General features: G+C 36.9%; 1 protein-coding gene across 2 annotated transcripts in view; it reads left to right on the plus strand.

Moving 5' to 3' along the window:
- Nucleotides 1–1056: 1056 nt before the first annotated feature.
- Nucleotides 1057–18897, plus strand: part of LOC106871740 (potassium voltage-gated channel protein Shaw) — a 406665-nt gene continuing 388824 nt past the window's right edge. The window contains exon 1 of one of the 2 annotated variants that reach the window (XM_089356391.1): nucleotides 1057–7270. In XM_089356391.1, coding sequence (XP_089212517.1) covers nucleotides 6955–7270 — 316 coding nt within the window. In that variant the 5' untranslated portion in view covers nucleotides 1057–6954. The remainder of the gene's footprint in view (nucleotides 7271–18897) is intronic. The other variant, XM_089356392.1, reaches the window with a different exon arrangement.

Consider the following 18897-nt stretch of genomic DNA (forward strand, 5'->3'; position numbering starts at 1 on the left):
GTAAAATTGCAATGATTATGGAATAGTAGTAATAATTGTAGTGGTAGTGGTGTTTAGTGTAGCTGTAGTATTGGTTATTACTACAACAGTAGCAGCTACAATAACACCATGAACAATAGCTTAGACAAATACCACCACGTCTACTACTACCGCTACCACTAACACCTCGCGCCAGCGAACCACAACGTAGTTGCACGATTTGCTAAAAGTAGCAGTTAAATCTCCCTCAAAATCACATTCTACCCGTCTTAGAAAAAGGACGTGATGAATAATGTGATCTTAAGGTTCACTGGACAAAAGAAACAGAACGGTTGGTCATGTTTGGAACGCATCTTAGCATTGGTCAGCTCGCACTTCACATGAAGATATAAACAATTACAGCCAGTGGTAGAGGGCAGAATCGTTAACATGCCGGACGAAATGCTTAGTGGTATTTCGTCCGTCTTTACGTTCTGAGTTCAAATTCAGCCGAGGTCGACTTTACCTTTCATCCTTTCGGGGTCGATGACGAAGTACCAGTCAAGCACTGATGTCGATGTAATCAGCTATCCCTGTCCCCCCACAAAATTTCAGGCCTTGGGCCTTAAGTAAAAAGGATTATTATTATTATTATTATTATTATTATTATTATTATTATTATTCGTCTGTCTTACGTTCTGAGTTCAAACTCCGCCGAGGTCGATTTTTGCCTTTCATCCTTTCGGGGGTCGATAAAATAAGTACCAGTTGAACACTGGAGTAGATTTAATCGACTCATCCTTCCCACGAAATTGCTGGCCTTGTGCCAAAATTTGAAATTATAATTATTAGTAGTAGCAGTAGCAGTAGCAACAGCAGTATTAGTAGCAGTAGAATTAGCAGCAGCAGCAGTAGTAGCTGCAACAATAGTAGCAGCAGTAGTCGTGGCAGTGGCAGTGGTGGTAATTGTTGCAGCTGCAGCAACAGCAGCAGTAGCTGTAGTAGCAGCAGAGCAGAGCTGTAGTAGCAGCAGAAACAGTGGTCGTTGTACTAGCAGCAGCAGCAGCAGCAGCGGTATCACTAACAGCAACTACAACATCTACAACAACAGCAATAGCAGAGCGCACGCACGCACACACACACACCCACACGTTCGCGCGCGCATACACACACCACACACACACACACACACACATACTACTCATGCGCGTGTCAGTCACCGTCATAGCTTTTGATCGTGTTTTGCCGCAGTAGCGCAAGCACATCGCTCAGGTATTTCACAGTTTCGGTCGAAACACATAACAACGCTACAGCCATTGAGCCACACAGCCGCACAATTACACAACATAAACCCCACAACACAACATTACGTATATATATATAAACATATATAATACTATAGAAACACACCGACTTAAAATGACACAGACATTCAACACCACCGCTACCATCACAGTTAAACAACACTATATGATCCCTCTGCAACACACCTCCACGCATAGACACAATTACTAGTCTTTTACAGACTTAAATTTTATACAATTATATATTATATACATACAGAGAATATGCACACCAATATTATATATTAAGCAATACAGTAGACACAGCACCACCACAGACACATATATACACAAACACGCACATACATTTACCTATATACACACACACACACATATATATATATATATTTGTATTTCTCGTTCCTGTGTTCGAAATATTTTCACGGATTATTTTTTTTAAGTCAGTCGCCTGTTGATTCGATCCGGTATACTGATTTCTTTTTTCTTTCTCTTCTTCGGTGTATGAGTGCGTGTATGCATGTGAGTCACTCTCGTTCCTCTCTTGCATTCTCAGTTCATTCATTCATTCAAACATACATACATACAGACAGACAGACAGACAGACAGACAGACAGATAGACAGACAGACAGACTAACGGACAAACGGAGCGATAGCAAGCTGCCTAGATAAATAGATTCGAGTAGCAGTCTTGTTAGGGCATCTTCGCCGACTTCAGTAACTTCTAGAAACAAAGAGAAAGTGCGACAAGGAAAGAAAAAAACAACAAAGCAAAAGAATACGAACAACAAAACACTTCCCATAGTTTATTTCTCAGTCCCCATCTCACACTCGACTCGTGTATATATATATATATATATATATATATATATATATATATATATATATATATATATATATATATATATATATATATATATACATATATATGAATTTTGTGTAAGTGCTGTGTGACAGATCTGTCTATCCCTGTCTCTATTCACGCACACACACAGCACCAATTTGCCGGAACCTTTTGTTCCAAGGCCTTTCCAGATAATCTTTTTTCGAACCAGTGGTGGTCACTTTGGGTCAACACACTCTAATTAAAACAAATATTAGATTGACTGCAATTATTAGATGAAACTCACGCACTTCTACGTTACTGTAAATTAAATTTGTGCGGGTTATGAGACGTATCGAGCCATCAGTGTCTGAAAAATCTATGTTGTATATGTTGTGTATATATATTGCAAAGCATAACAAAGAAAAATAAAGAAACAAAAATTAAAAAAGAAACGAAAGAAAAAGACATAAAACTAGTTAATCCACACGTTATAAAAAAGAAATGTCCATATAGGTTTGCTTCCTTCTATTTAGATCATCCGTAAGACGATCGTCATCTAATAACTGCTGCATTGCCTGCTATACGACATTTTATCCTATCTACCATATATTGCACACACACACACATACACACACACACACACACACACACACACACACACACACACACACACACACACACACACACACACACACACAGAGTTTCACGGACACATGACACAAACATAGAAGCACACACGCACGGACTAACAAATATACATATAAGCACATTCACACAAACACACAGATTATATAGATACATATATAAGTGCACACACGGACACACATGGACTCCCGGACTGGGCAGACAGATAGAACATTGGAAATAAAGGAATAACTCCAGACATTTGTCTTGACTAACTGTATCTCTCTCTCCCTCCCTTTTTCTCACTATATATATATATATATATATATATATATATACACGCCCTTCTTTTTTTTCTTTGTGTTCGCCTCACGCACACAAAGCATCAAATACAGAAGAAAGGATTTTAAAAAATAACTTAAGCTCATGGTCATTTGTTCCTCCTCCTCCTCCTCCTTCTTCTCCTCCTACCCTTCATCATCATCACCACAATCATCAGTATCACCAGTAACACCGCTCTCAGTAGCAGTTTTGTCACAGAAAGGCGGCGAACGGTACTCGTTGTCCGTTTATCGTTCCTCATCTACAAACACACACTCCCACATACAGACATTCACAGACACACGCACACACTTATGTATACGTGCATGCATACAGATCTATATTCATATAGGCGCGGAGATATACATCCATGCAATACCATGCATGCATCCATAAACGCTTATTGAAGGCAGTTGTTTAACGTTGTGCATACTTTGAACTCACTACCCCTCTCTCTCTCTCTATATATATATATATATCTGTCTGTCTATCACATCATTTCTATCACTCACTGTTCTCTCTCTTCCTTTCACTTCACTCACTCTCTTTTCGTTATCTCTCTTTCCGCTTCTCTTCTGTAGTATCCTGTACTCTCCGTTTCCTCCTTCACGTTGTCTCTGTTTTAGTTGCTTCTCCGCTTTTCAATTCGTTTCCTTACCCACACGTACTGAACTCGGTTTTACATGGTATTATTTACTACCCCCCCCCAAAAAAAAAAAACAAAAACGAATTATTTACGACAAAAAAAAAAACAAAAGAGAAAACAAACAAAAAAAGCCGTGGATATACAAACAGTTCAACACCCAAATTGATAAGTAGCACATCCTTTTATATCTTACACACACATACATACACACAAAACCGCTTATCGCAATCGTATAACAAGACTTTTTACATTGTGGAACGCATAACATACATGTTTGTGTGTATGAGAGCATGCGTATGTATTCGGCGGACTATTAAGGTTTAAATAACAACACCATTCAATTCACATCACTCCTGTTCATACTTCTGTGATATTTCATAACTATATATATATAAATATATATATATATATATATATATATATATATATATATATATATATATATATATACACACACATACACACACACACACATCTATTTAAATAGTTCTTCAACCCCTCGAAACGCACATTCATATCTACCACACACACACACACACACACACACACACACACTTACATGCACACTAGCATTAATATCTACCCACAGACTTTATACATACATTCTGGTTTCGTCGTTGATGCTGTTTGTGTGACACACCTGAACGGATTTTTCGGCGCATGCCCATCGTCTAAAAACAACCTGCTCACCTGCCTGTTACCCAGGTTTTACTTCAATGCTGATCCTTACCCGAAGAAAAAGAAGATGAAAAACACATAGAAATAGGGACAGAGGGAGATAGAGAGACGGAAAAAAAAAAACAAAAAGGTGAGAAAGACAAAGTGCGTTTGAGTGAGTGCGTGTGGGGGTGTGGGTGTGGGTGTTGAGTGTGTGTGAGTGAGTGTGTGTGTGCGTGCGTGTGAGTGTGTGTTTAAGTGTGAGTGAGTGTGGTTGAGTGAGTGTGCGTGCTTGAGTGAGTGTGTGAGTGTTTGAGAGCGTGTGTGTAGGCGTGTTAGTGTGTGAGTGACTGTGTGTGTATGTGTGTGTGTAAGTAAGCACTCAAAACAGTGAAGTGCTTGAAATATTAAGAATAACAATAATAAATCCTCATGCGCATATACTAACACAGACACACATACACAAACACACGTTCACACACATATACATACATACATATTCACACATGCGTTTTCTGCGTATACATGCTCACACACACAGCATCAACAGCGACAAAAAAAAAAGATTACATCAGCAACAACCACAGGCATTAACGATAAAACAAGGAAAGAAGGAAGAAAATACGAAACAAAAATATAATAAACGAAATCAAATGAACAAGAAAAAAAGAAACGCAATATATCTTTTCTGAATTCGAACCTTGAACGAATCGTTTCGGTTATAATTACTGAGAGAAAAACGTGAGGAAGTATAGCAGAAGGAAAATACATGCACATTGAGAATCGAACGTGAATCTCGACGTTGCGAAGACGTACTGTGATAGTCCTGCCTTTTACTTTCTGTTTTATATATATATTTATTATATTATATTATATTATATTGTATTATATTATATTATATTATACATACATACATACATAATTGTATATACAACAATACAACAAACCAACAAGCTTGTATAAACAGATATAGTTCTGTATACACTCGCTCAATAATACTGACATACATACACACACATTTATATATACACACCCTTTCTCTCTCTCTCTCTCTCTCTCTCTCTCTCTCTCTCTCTCTCGCTATATATATATATATATATATATATATATATCCAAAATTGGGAGTGAAGGGAGTCAAAATTTGTGCAAAGGCAGAGCACGTCGCTGCCCTACCAACACACTCACACTCACACACAAATATTCGGATGCATGCATGTACACAGACAAACGCACACACACACACACATACATATATACATAGTGAGACTCGGAGGTGCACATATACCCACCCCACTTTTACACATGCCATACACAATACGCACGCCGCCAGGAGCCAGACACAGGCATATATGTCTCATAGAACCACACAAACACACACATAGACATAAACATAAACACAAACACAAACAACAACGGCAACAACATACTTACATAGACTACATACACTGATCAAAGCACAGCACACCGACAGGTGGCGTCCTTACCATTGTGACTACCACTACTACTACTACTACTACTACTACTACTACTACTATTACGTATCTGTCTATCTATCTGTCAAGTGGTATTAGCCCTATTATAACACTCACATTCATACATACATACGTACATACATACATACATACATACATACAAGTGGTCACCAACAATATTACACTAACACCAGCACTAGAACACTATCACCACCACTTCCACCACCATCATCACCTCCACCTCCACCACTAGCCTTGTACTACCACCCCTGCACTTACACTACAAAACTGCCATCGCCCCCTATCATCAGCATCATTGTCTCATTACCGTCCACATCTTCGCCAACAGCAACAAGACCAACCAGCCTTAAAGGATAACACACCACACACAAACACAAACACGAAATCAAAACAAAATAAAACAAAAAAAAACAAACAAACAAACAAGAAAACAAGATTGATGATGAGGAAGATGATGATGACGATGATGAAGATAATGATGATGGTAATAATAATAACAGAACAAAACAGGAAGGTCTTCTAAAGAAAAGAGAAAGAAAAACAAAAACAAAAACAAAACAAAACAACCCTTCCCTTATCGATACCCTGCCCCTCAAACTCCTGAAAACAAGGAGGAAAAAAATAAAAGCCTATATATATATATATATATATATATATATATATATATATATGTAAATAAATAAATAAATAAATATATATATATATATATATATATATATATATATATATATATATATATATATATATATATATATATATATATATATATATATATACATATATATATATATATATACTCACACACACACCAAGGGCCCTATAGTTTTCATTGTATATTTGGTGGTTGCCTGCAGTATGATGTGAAGTAAGAGAAAGAAAAAACCGCCCCTATATATATATATATATATATATATATATATATATATATATATATATACTTTACATATGTAAATATATATACATATGTATATCGATTTATAGATATACATATATATAAGTGTATATATATATATATATATATATATATATATATATATAAAGCTCAGGAAATAATAATAATTCACAGAAACCACCAAAACCCTTTAATCTTTAAAAAAAAAAATCCTTAAATCTCAAAGGCTGTAGAAATGGCTAACTACCCTCCACTCGATTGCAGCCCCGTGCTGGCTTCTCCCTCCAAAAGTTTGGCTTCAAATGCAATGGCATATATGTCGACCACCCCCAAACGTAGTGGATTCTTGGGTCAAAGTGGGCCCGACGAAAGGATTACGCTTAACGTTGGAGGCGTCCGTCATGAAACACACGTATCCACTTTAAAGAACTGTCCTCAAACTCGTCTAAGTAAACTTGCGGACATACACAAGCAAACGCACCAAAAGGAGGAATATTTTTTTGATCGCCATCCAGCGGTATTTAATTCAGTTATCGATTTTTATCGAACAGGTAAGGGTCCATTCCTTATTTTCATATTACATTTTTCTTTTCCTTCTTTTCTTCTTTTCTTCCATCTTTTACTTGATCCACTCACTCACAACAAATCGCTCCTAGTACTTATTTTAAAAACCTAGTTTCTATTCTATCGGTTTCGTTTGTCGAACCATGAAGTTACGGCGACGTAAACAACGCCACACCGGTTCTCAAACGGTTATGGGGAACTAACACACATACATATATATACATCTCTTTCTCTCTCTTTCTCCACACACGCACACACACTCACACACACACACACACACACACACACACACACACACATTGGCTGCAGTCTAATGACTGAGACAAATAAATGAAAGACAAAAGATATGTTTACTCAGGCACCGTGTATATTTGTCAGTTTCTGTCAACCGAATCCCTTCACAAGGGTTTGGTCTATTATAGAAAGCCCTTACCCAAGATGTCACGCAGAGGCATGCTTCTTGTCACGAAGCCACGCCTGTTTCGTGAAATTTCTTGAAGTTTCCTTGCTGTTCATTACTCTTGCGAGCGCATTGGTCTAAGTAAGCAAATTCAGTTAGAAACAGTCAGACTTGTCACTTCAAATCTGTTCGAGGTTCACATTGCCATTTAGCATTCTATGGGGGACGAGTATTTACAATAAAGTACATGTATATAATAAGAATAATAATTAAAAGAAAGCACGAAAACCCTAAAAAGTCTTTAAATCCCAAAGGGTGTGAAATACAAGTACTGGAAGTCAATTTGATCCACTGTTCTTTCTCCCCCAGCAAAATGGGGCGACCTAGTGTTCTTCTTGTGTAGAAATTGCTAAATTAATTATAACTCTTGTTGTTGGTGGGCGGTGGTCTCATTTTTGCCCTTTTGAGTTCTCTTCTTCTCCATCGTACATTTTATCAACTGTTGCATATTCACACACACACACACACACACACACACACACACACACATATATATATATATAAATTGTAAATGCAAAAATAAAAACAAAAACACAAAGGATTCTGCGGTACATATATATATATATATATATATATATAGACGCGTGTGTTCACAGTGGAAATCATTTATTATGATGATTCTCAGATGGAGCCTTGTAGATAACCGACTGATAATATTTAGTAGAAAACTGTATTTTGAGAGTGTTAAAGACCCATTAATTTCGGCTTCAAATTTTGGCACTAGGTCAGCAGCAACTTTAAGGGAAGGGTAAGTCGATGTAATCGACCATAGTGTTCAACTGGTACTTACTTTATAGATCCCAAAAGGACGAAAGGCAAAGTCAACCTCGGCGGAATTTGAACTCAGAACGTAAAGAGTCGAAAGAAATGTCGCTAAGCATTTTGCCATCTTTTCGCCTTTCAAGAGCCACTATTTTCGATAACAATAACTGTTTGATAACATTTATGCGAGATTTCATTAGGTGCCTTTCACTATGCTTACATAGATACATACCTGCATGTATATATATATATATATATATATATATATATATACATACGACTGGCTTGTTTCAGTTTCCGTGTACCAAATCCAATCATAAGGCTTTGGTAGAAGCTATAGTGGAAGACACTTGCCCAAGGTGCCACGCAGGCTACTTACCACACAGCCACTCCTGCATCTATATATATATATATATATATATATATATATATATATATATATATATATATATATATATATATATATATATATAGAGAGAGAGAGAGAGAGAGAGAGAGAGAGAGAGAGAGAGAGAGAGAGAGAGAGAGAGAGAGAGATAAGTCTAAACTTAAGACGGAAAGTGAACATGTCCTTTATTTGCCACTCGTTAAATTTTAACAACAAAGATAGCTAAGAAGTAGTCTTTTAGTTGTTGTCCCTTAACCTGAAGACACTTAAAGAACATTATTGGGACTAAGACATCTTAGAGACGTACATGATTACAATTAGTGCATATAAATGATTGTCATCTTAATAGCAACCAATATTATTGCAAATCACACCACCGTATTATCTTACATAGGCAAAGAACATGCTAGATTATGTCCTTACCCATAAATAGACGGAGTGGTTACGTCTGAATTAGTGCATATAAATGATTGTCATGGTTAGCAAGAGTTAGCGTCCTTGACCTTTGAGGTTTCTCTCTGACTGGCAAGATGATTAAAATTGGTGCTCAGTAAGTTAACATCTGTAGGAAAAATGTGGCAACCAATTTTACTTCAAATGACACCACCGTATAATCTTACATAGGTAAAAAAAACATGTCAGATAATGTCCTTCTTACCCATAAACAGACGGAGTGGTTACCTCTGAATTGCTTTTGGTTATAAGTCTGCTCATTCCGGTTTGGTTGAGACGAAACAGCAACAACCAGAATAATGAATGAGATAAGTAGACAAGTACAATGGATATGGTAGAGGGTTGACAATTTCTGGAGAGACAGGATTTGGCTTTGTGGACCATGAAGGGTATCTGAGTGGGTAGGAGACAAAACACAGATGATGAGAGCAGGGAGACGATTGTTTCCACTGAGTCTGATGTGAAATGGCGTGGAACTGGTTTATGACAGAAGAAGCCCTTAGGGTTTGTGTCACCAAAACTAATAGTGGCTCAGTGATACTTCCGAATGTGCAATCCGGTAATTTTTAAGTTTTTAACACTAAACCTTACTAATCAAGTGCAGTGCCACCTTAAGGCATAAGCACATTGGATAATTGTCTTGGGGGCGGGGAGTCTCACGTGTCTAGGGATCCAATTGCGATCTATGTATGATGCAGCTTGCTGTTAATAAATATTATAGGGACCAGTGAAACTGATTTGCCCGGAGGCCTATATTACCCTTAAGATAGCCCTGTATAAGTGCAAAGTAGCCAAGCAACGCAAATTGATTAAAAAGCAGTCCTTTACTTTATGAGTTTAAACTTATAAGAAATAACAGCTCAATGTTATTCAGATCCCAACCTACCGTATTAAAAAAAGGAAACATTGAGTAATGTGATCCTAAGTTCCCTGAATAAAGGAGAAATTTTGACTTGGCACAGTTGCTATGCTTTCATCATGGCTCTGTTCCATCAAGGCCGACTTGGGAGCTAAATCACAGCAACAAGTAGCAAATGGAGTCCATTCGGTCAGCTTGTCGCCTTAATAATAAGAATAATAATGAGATAACGATGATGAGTTTGCCATGCTGGAATACTGTTGGTGATCATAGATCCGTTAGCTCAGGGTTGAACTGGAACTATGCAATAATAACAGCAACAACAACAAAATCTGCTTTGGTGTTAAGTGGTATGTTAAAAAATTGATGATTCTGTTTATTCTCTTTTTGTTCTACATCCCCATCTTCTTTCATAATCAAATAAATTTAACAATTTGCTTGACAAATAAAAATAATTTCCATGAAATATTATTATATTTTTCTTAATCATTCAATGAAACTGAATGACAGTTTGAAAACAAATTGAAAAAGAAAAAAAGCGAAACAACGAAAAAATTAAAACAAAACAATGAATATTATTTTTAATTATTGTATGATACTTAGTCTATTGTGCTTGTTTAAGATTTTACTGGTAAATACTTAAAACCACTAAAATATCTAAAACGTTTCTGTCTTTACGTCTGTCTCTCTTCGTAACTTTATGTGCGTATAAATAAGGTAAAGCTATTCTTTCAAACGAATATTAAAGAACCGACTGTGTTTAAGGTTAGCCTTTGTATCAAAGATATTTCGTATTCCCTTATTAATTCCCCATTTTCAATTCTGAGCAATAGCATTCTTAAAGTCAATTAACGTTTCAAGCTCTTGTCGGTCTCCTGATCTCAATGAAATGACATTAGGATTGACGTGTTGTCAGCGTGTTTTTCAGTCAGTAGCAAAGGATGACGGGAACACTGTTTTAACAGAATAATCTTCAGCACCGGGTTTGAAATTATACAACGGTTAACTCCTACAAGATTTCATTAATTCACGTGTGCTGTAACTATGTGAAGGTTTTGGCTTCTCTTTTGTTGTCAGTAACGATTCAAGAGTTAATCTATTTCTTTCTTTTTTAAGGCCTGTGTGTATGTGTGTAAGAGTAAAATTCTGTACAGAATGCCAGTGCTATCAATATTTTTAATTCTCTCTAACTTGATATCATATCCAGTATTATAATTTGCTGGAATGGCCCTGTGCTATAAATGCATTGTCAACCGATGGGAAAGTGTCGTATTTGTATATTAGGTTTAACACTTTGACGCACGAAATATGCATCTTTCTTGTCTACACAGACACATCCAGACGATTTACCTATCTATCTATTTATCTATCTATCTATCTATCTATCTATCTACCTCTCTCTCTCTCTCTCTCTCTCTCTCTCTCTCTCTCTCTCTCAATCTCTCTCTCTTTCTCACCATATATATATATATATATATATATATATATATATATATATATATGCACACACACACACACACATATATATATACATATATAAATATCTATTGTAGGGTAAGGTTGACTGGAATTTCGAATTTTTTGCTCACTTCCCTTCGTCAAACTCACTTTCTTTCCCTCACTCTGTGCGCGTGTGTGTACGCGTGTGTGGGCGTGTGTGTACGTGTATATATATATATATATATATATATATATATATATATATATATATATATGCGAGAGAGAGAGAGATTTATCCCCGCCGTATGGGAAGCAAAACAGACATCTGCGGGGTTTGAACGTAAAGAATCATAATCACAAACCATAGGCATGTTGCCCGACGCTCTATCAATTTTGTCCATGCACAAAACAATAGGCGGAACGACCACTTAGAATATCTCTTCTTGACTCGTAGACAATAGCTTTTTGTTCCTATTTCCGTTCCATGCAGTTTGTCCCTGACAAGAACTTTCTAGTTCCTCGCTTAACACTTTTGCCGATTTTGATAGAAAGGGACCCTAACTGTGATCCTACCTCGACCCCCTTCTAACGGCGCAACGCACCATTCCGGAGGAGAGAGGTGGGGGTAAATTGACTCTTGTAGTTTAGTAGTTGATTGGTTCTTTATTCTATCCACCTTTAAAGAATATTTGAAAGGGATTTGAAAGGAGAGCGCCAAAACAACCGCAATGCTTTCTATGCGACAATAACGTGTTGTCTGTCAACTCTGTACTTCGTTGACATAGTAGGAGGTAAATGCTTGCTGAATGCAATTGTTTTTGTCAGTGATATCGATGTTTGTGTATGTGTGTGTGTGTATGTGCTTCTGTGTGTATTTGTGTCTTATTGTGTATGTTTTAATTTCTGTATGTATATGGTTTAGTTTGTGTGTGTGTGTGTTCGTACGCGCGCTCGGACACGTTTCTATCTCTGAGTGTTTGTGCGTATGTGTGTTATGTTGTGATATCTCAAAAACTATCGCACATTTTCCGGATAGGAAGGATATGAAAGCGAAAAATAACGATAGCGACACCAAAACCACCACCACCACCACCAACAACAACAACAACAACAACAACAACAGTAACAGCAACCACAACAACAACAAAACAAGCGGAAGTGAAATGATGTCACAAAAGCCAGAGAGAGATAAAGAGAGAGGGTAGAAGACAGAGGTGGAAATTATCACAGCCATGTCGAAAGCATTCAGTCCGACGCACTTTCACCCATTCTGCTTTAATATATATGTATGAATATACTTGCATCTTCTCCATATATATATACATATATATATATATATATGTGTGTGTGTGTGTGTGTGTGTGTGTGTGTATGAAATCTGATGTCTCAGTCAAACCTTCCTACATGTTAAATATATATAATAAATTTCATAAATTTATCAATATTGGGCTTTTTAAACAATGAATGCTTGTTTGTTGTTAATAAACTTAACACATCTGTGTGTGTATGTGTGTGCAGCGTTTTAGAAGCGCTGTAGACCTCGCGCCAAATCAGTGCACTGGATGCCCTATAGTATTTAAAATTACTGACAGCAAGCCACAGCAAGTATAGATCAGAATTGGGCCCTTTAACCAGTGAGGCTCCTGGGCAACTGTCCAGTGTGCTGTTACCTTAAAACAGCTGTGTGTATGTATGTATGTATATATGTATGTATGCATGTATGTATGTATGTACGTATGTATGTATGTATGTATGCATGTACGTAAGTGTGTGCGTAAGTACAATTCCTATGACGTCTTCTTAGATGTGAATAGAATTATAATAGAAAATGAAATACAAATAATTGGATAATGTAAAAGAAAAAGGAAAAGAAAAGTAAAATGGTGGGAATAAAAGGAGAAAGCAAGACTGGAATGTCTTTTACCTAAGGTTAAGCAACAAACCAGCCAAAAGACAGATATTCTGAACACTGCTGTCACGTGGTCTGTTCAGATCTTTCACACTTAGCCTTTGCAATGTCTTCTTTTTCGTCTTCTAGAAATTGTTACCTCTCTACAAGAGGGCTTGAAATGCACTTATAGGTTGTGGGGCAGGTGGACGTGTGGCACGTTTTCACAAGAGTTATCTTTAACAGAATCTGGATGATGGTTGCAACTAGGTTAAAAAAAAACACCGAATCAGAACGACTATGTCTACCCTAGATACTAACAAAATATTGTTCAGTCACTCACCACCACTAAAACAACCACTACCAACAACAACAACAGCGAATCGGCAGAATCGTTAGAGCCCGGGTCAAAATTCTTCACAATATTTGTTCGGACTATCTGCATTTCGAGTTCAAATCTCAACCAGGCCAACTTTGGTCTTCATTCTTTCAGGGTCGATAAAAAGAAGTACCAATGAAAGGTGATGGACTGGCAGAACTGTAAGAACGGTAAACCGAATGCCTTGCAATATTTGCTCCACTTCTTTATGTTCTGAGTTCAAATCTCGCCATTGTCTATTTCAGAAGTAGACTTAACCCGTCACCCGGTTTAATACCACCATCTAACACGTTGAGTGCCTTTGGTGGAGAGACCATTCCCTTACAATCATTACGGCCAGGTCTCAGATTCAAGGATACCTCCCTCCCTCCCAACCATCAATCTCGGAAGCCCTGTAAACGGCACATGAGCGTAGCCTTTTCGCTCGATAAGCATATAAATAAACCGGAATCATTTATTTTCTGATTGATAATTGTGGACTTTCACAACAAAACGCATCGAAATTAATTTGCTTGTCAATGTTTTATTGCACATAATCATACATGCACGTATATGCAAATATGTATAAATACACGTAATATTATCTTTATTCTCTGAGCTGTGAGCTGATCGAATGTTATTCTACCTGTTGAAGCCTTACGACACAGTGTCTACATGAATGTATGTGTTTTTATATATATATATATATATATATATATATATATATATATATTCTTTTCTACTCTAGGCACAAGGCCCGAAATGTTTGGGGTGGGGGCCAGTCGATTAGATCGACTCTAGTACGCAACTGGAACTTAATTTATCGACCCCCAAAGAGTGAAAGGTAAAATCGAACTCGGCGGAATTTGAACTCAGAACGTAAAGACAGGCGAAATACCGCTAAACATTTCGTTTAATCCAGAAATTATAAAACGAACGCCAGAAAACGATGCATATTAGTATTCACCATTGCATTAAATATATTTGAATGTATAAAGAAGTATTATGTTTCGTTTTAATAAAACATTATACTCTAGAAGGGAATGAACACCACACACTCTCATTCTTCTGACTAACTGACATCCGAGTACCTCACCGCTATATTGCATACAACTCTTCACACTTCATCAGCCTCCCACTGAATATATATATATATATAAAAAAGCCCGCCGTTTTTATAAAGTGTTAGGTGAGAGACAGTGTTTCGAGTAGTAGATGTTTTCTCTACAAAACAATTTCGTCATGAAGCTAAATGGTTTTTCGCGATAGAAAACGGTTTCGATCCACATTTGCGACGCTGACTCATTTTTATTCTATTACAATTTTTTACAATTTTAAAAAATAAAGGTTATATTATTTGTCTTGATGCTTCGCCCCAGTTTAGATCTAATTGAGTAGATATTGCTAAGAGGCATCTCAGATATGACGATTCCGACTTTCTTCTAGGCCCAGTGCAACTAGGATCATATTATTCAATGTATTTTTCTTTTCATATTGTGTGATATAAGCAAGATCCGGCTGCTACTTCTAGTATATCGAAGGACCACTTGAAGGTCCTCTTTGTCTGGCAGGGCGCCAACGATGGCACAGGTTGTAAAACTTGTGCTAAACCTATAAATTATTACCTTCTATGCATTCAGATTTGTTCCCTCAAGGTCCTAGGATGAAATGCAGCAGGTGTCAGAAAATGGCAGTGACCAGGCTACACAGAGGGATCTTTGAATTACGTAGCTTTCTTTTTGCTGCGATCTATGTTCAAAAACCTCATAGCTCAGGAGAAAGGGAGCACCCAATTTAATCTATATACCGTTCTGCCGTTTGGTGTTGAGTTCCAAGCCAACAGGGACCCATTAATGCTATGATTAAATATATTACAACTATGACCATCCCACCGAGTTTTAGGCGTATCAATGGCTACACGATGTAATTAATATGTCCTCGTTTTTAAAATAGAGTTTGATTTCATGAAGTTTTAGCTGCTGTTTTTAGCGGTTCCTGCGAGCTGGCTACGTGGTTGGCTCCGTTTGGTGATAATTGTAATGGTTTATTAAAATAATACACGCAAACAACCTTCTCTCTCTCTCTCTCTCTCTTTATCTGTCTGTCTGTCTCTCTGCCTGTCTGTCTATCTATCTATACGTATATTCATACATACAATATACACATACATATTCATGTATATATATATATATATATATATATATATATATATATATATATATATATATATATATATATATATATATAATCATACACATGTGTGCCTGTATCTTTACGTACACATGTGTGTGTGGGTGTGCATGTGTGTCAGTACATACACACGCTCACAGAAACATATATACACACATACACTATGTAAATACACATGCATGTGTATCATATTCAAAATTTACATAAAAATGGTGTAATGATTTGTGATAGCGATGAAGGTTATCTGTACACAATAACAAATTTGTATAAACACAAACACTTGGACGTAAACACACGTGCAACACACACACACACACGCATGTCGAACGTATATCAGACAACTGTTGAGTATTAATTCTCTATGTAAGCTTTTGTAACATGGTGCACCGACATGGTCTCTGCAGTAATGGCTAAACCAAAGTATTGAATATGAGCACAAATATCCAACTGTACTAACAAATATACGAACACAAACATACCTACGCATATATGCAAACGTACTTGTACTTATTCATACATCCATCCATCAATCTGTCCGTCCGTCCGTCCGTCCATCTATCCATCCATACACACAGATATATCCGTATACACACACGAATACATCTGCACAGCCATCCATCTCATAAATGCTTACATGTTCGTAAAAACAGACATGAGTACGCATATATATATATATATATATATATATATATATACACACACACACAGATGCACAGACACATACATATACTCATACATGTGAGTAAATACATGCATTCATATGTGACTACCAAATGTCTATGTATAGCGTGGAGTAGTAGTAACACTAATATATACTACAGACGATACTATACATTATTCAGTAGGACAACACCAAAATGTATTCATCCTCTTTTCACATCTTACAGCCATTCTACAATAGTAGTTGGTTACTCAACTATTCAGCAATAGCGACAAGTTCTACCTCAAATTAACCATCTTGATGGAAAAAGTAGAGACATTTAGAATGGTGTTATTTCCGACTGCAACCTGTGGATATTATGCTTTGAACGTCTTTTCATCATCATAAAGGTTGGTAGCCAGGGGATGCTTCGGTGTTAAGACAACCTATATACGCCAGTCGCGGACAAACCCGGAAATACAAGCACATGTATACACAAACGCACATATACATGTGCATTAATGTCCGTATGCATGTATTCACATGTATGTATGTGTGAACAAGTGTATATATACATATATATTTATATATAAATATATATATATATATATATATATATATATATATATATATATGGTTGTGTGTGTATATATACATACATATATATATATATATATATATATATATATATATATACACACACACATGCACACACATATATAAATATGTGTGTATATATATATGTATATATGTATATATATGTCTGTGTATATATATGTATGTATGTATATATGTATGTATGTATATCAAACATAGCGCAACAATTGTCACTCCGTGCATACACTACGGTGTTTTACTGTATACGGACAATGACCTTCGCTCTTTTCTCCCTGCACTCCCTCACACACACCAGTTAGCTAAGCCCGAGGAGCTAGGTTCGTTTCACATGAAGCCAAATCAATCTGTAATTAAATAATATATGTAACGTCTGCTAAATGTACCATGATCCAATTTCTTTCATTTCTCCACTCACTCGTGTGTATATAAATATATATATGTATATATATATGTATATATATATATATATATATATATATATATATATATATATATATATATATATATATATATATATATATATATATATATATATATATATAGTTTTAGGGAAGCGCATGCAGTAGATTAGATACTAGTATACCTGTTGTAAATGCCCTGTGTCTTTGTTTGTGTGTGTGTGCATAGGGGCATGTATGGTTGTGTTGTAAGAAGCTTTCTCCCCAAACACTTAGTTCCGGCTTCAGTCCCATTGCGTGGAAACTTAGGCAAGGGTCTTCTACCATAGCCCCGGGCCGGCTAAAGCCTTCTGCGTAGAGTCGGCAGAAACTGTATAGATGGCGAAACTGTATAAGGCGGCGAGCTGGCAGAAACGTTAGCGCGCCGGGCGAAATGCTTAGCAGTATTTCGTCTGCCGTTACGCTCTGAGTTCAAATTCCGCCGAGGTCGACTTTGCTTTTCGTCCTTTCGGGGTCGATAAATTAACTACCAGTTGCCCACTGGGGTCGATATAATCGACTTAATACCTTTGTCTGTCTTTGTTTGTCCCCTCTATGTTTAGCCTCTTGTGGGCAATAAAGAAATAAGAAAGTGTATAGAAGGTGCTGTAATCGCAAGGTAAAACCTTGTCATGGTTTGTCATCCTGATTTTGTCAAACAAATAGATTAAGGGTACACGTGTTTGTGGTGTGCTCAGTTATTTGCATGCTAATTCAATGAGCTGGTAATCTATTTAATCGAAAACCTCAATTTTCATCCTCGATACTGACGGAGAATCATCAACACACACACACACACACATAGGCGCAGACGTGACTGTGGCAAAAAGCTTGCTTCCTAACCACATGTCTGAGGGGTCAATCCCATTGCGTGGCATATTGGGGAAGTGTCTTATACTATGACCCCAGGCAGACCAAATCCTTGTGAATGGCTTTGGTTGACGAACACTCAAACAAGCCCATCGTATAGATAGATAGATAGATAGTTAGATGTGTGTGTATGTTCGTCCCCCTCCATATGTATGTGTGTGTGTGAGTGTGTGTGTTCGTCCGCACCACAACCGCTTGACAACTGCTGTTGATGTGTTTATGTTTCCGTAACTTAGCGGTTCGACAAAAGA

This window comes from Octopus bimaculoides, chromosome 8 (assembly GCF_046866305.1).
Source record: "Octopus bimaculoides isolate indiv1 chromosome 8, ASM4686630v1, whole genome shotgun sequence".
Taxonomy (NCBI): Eukaryota; Metazoa; Mollusca; class Cephalopoda; order Octopoda; family Octopodidae; genus Octopus; species Octopus bimaculoides.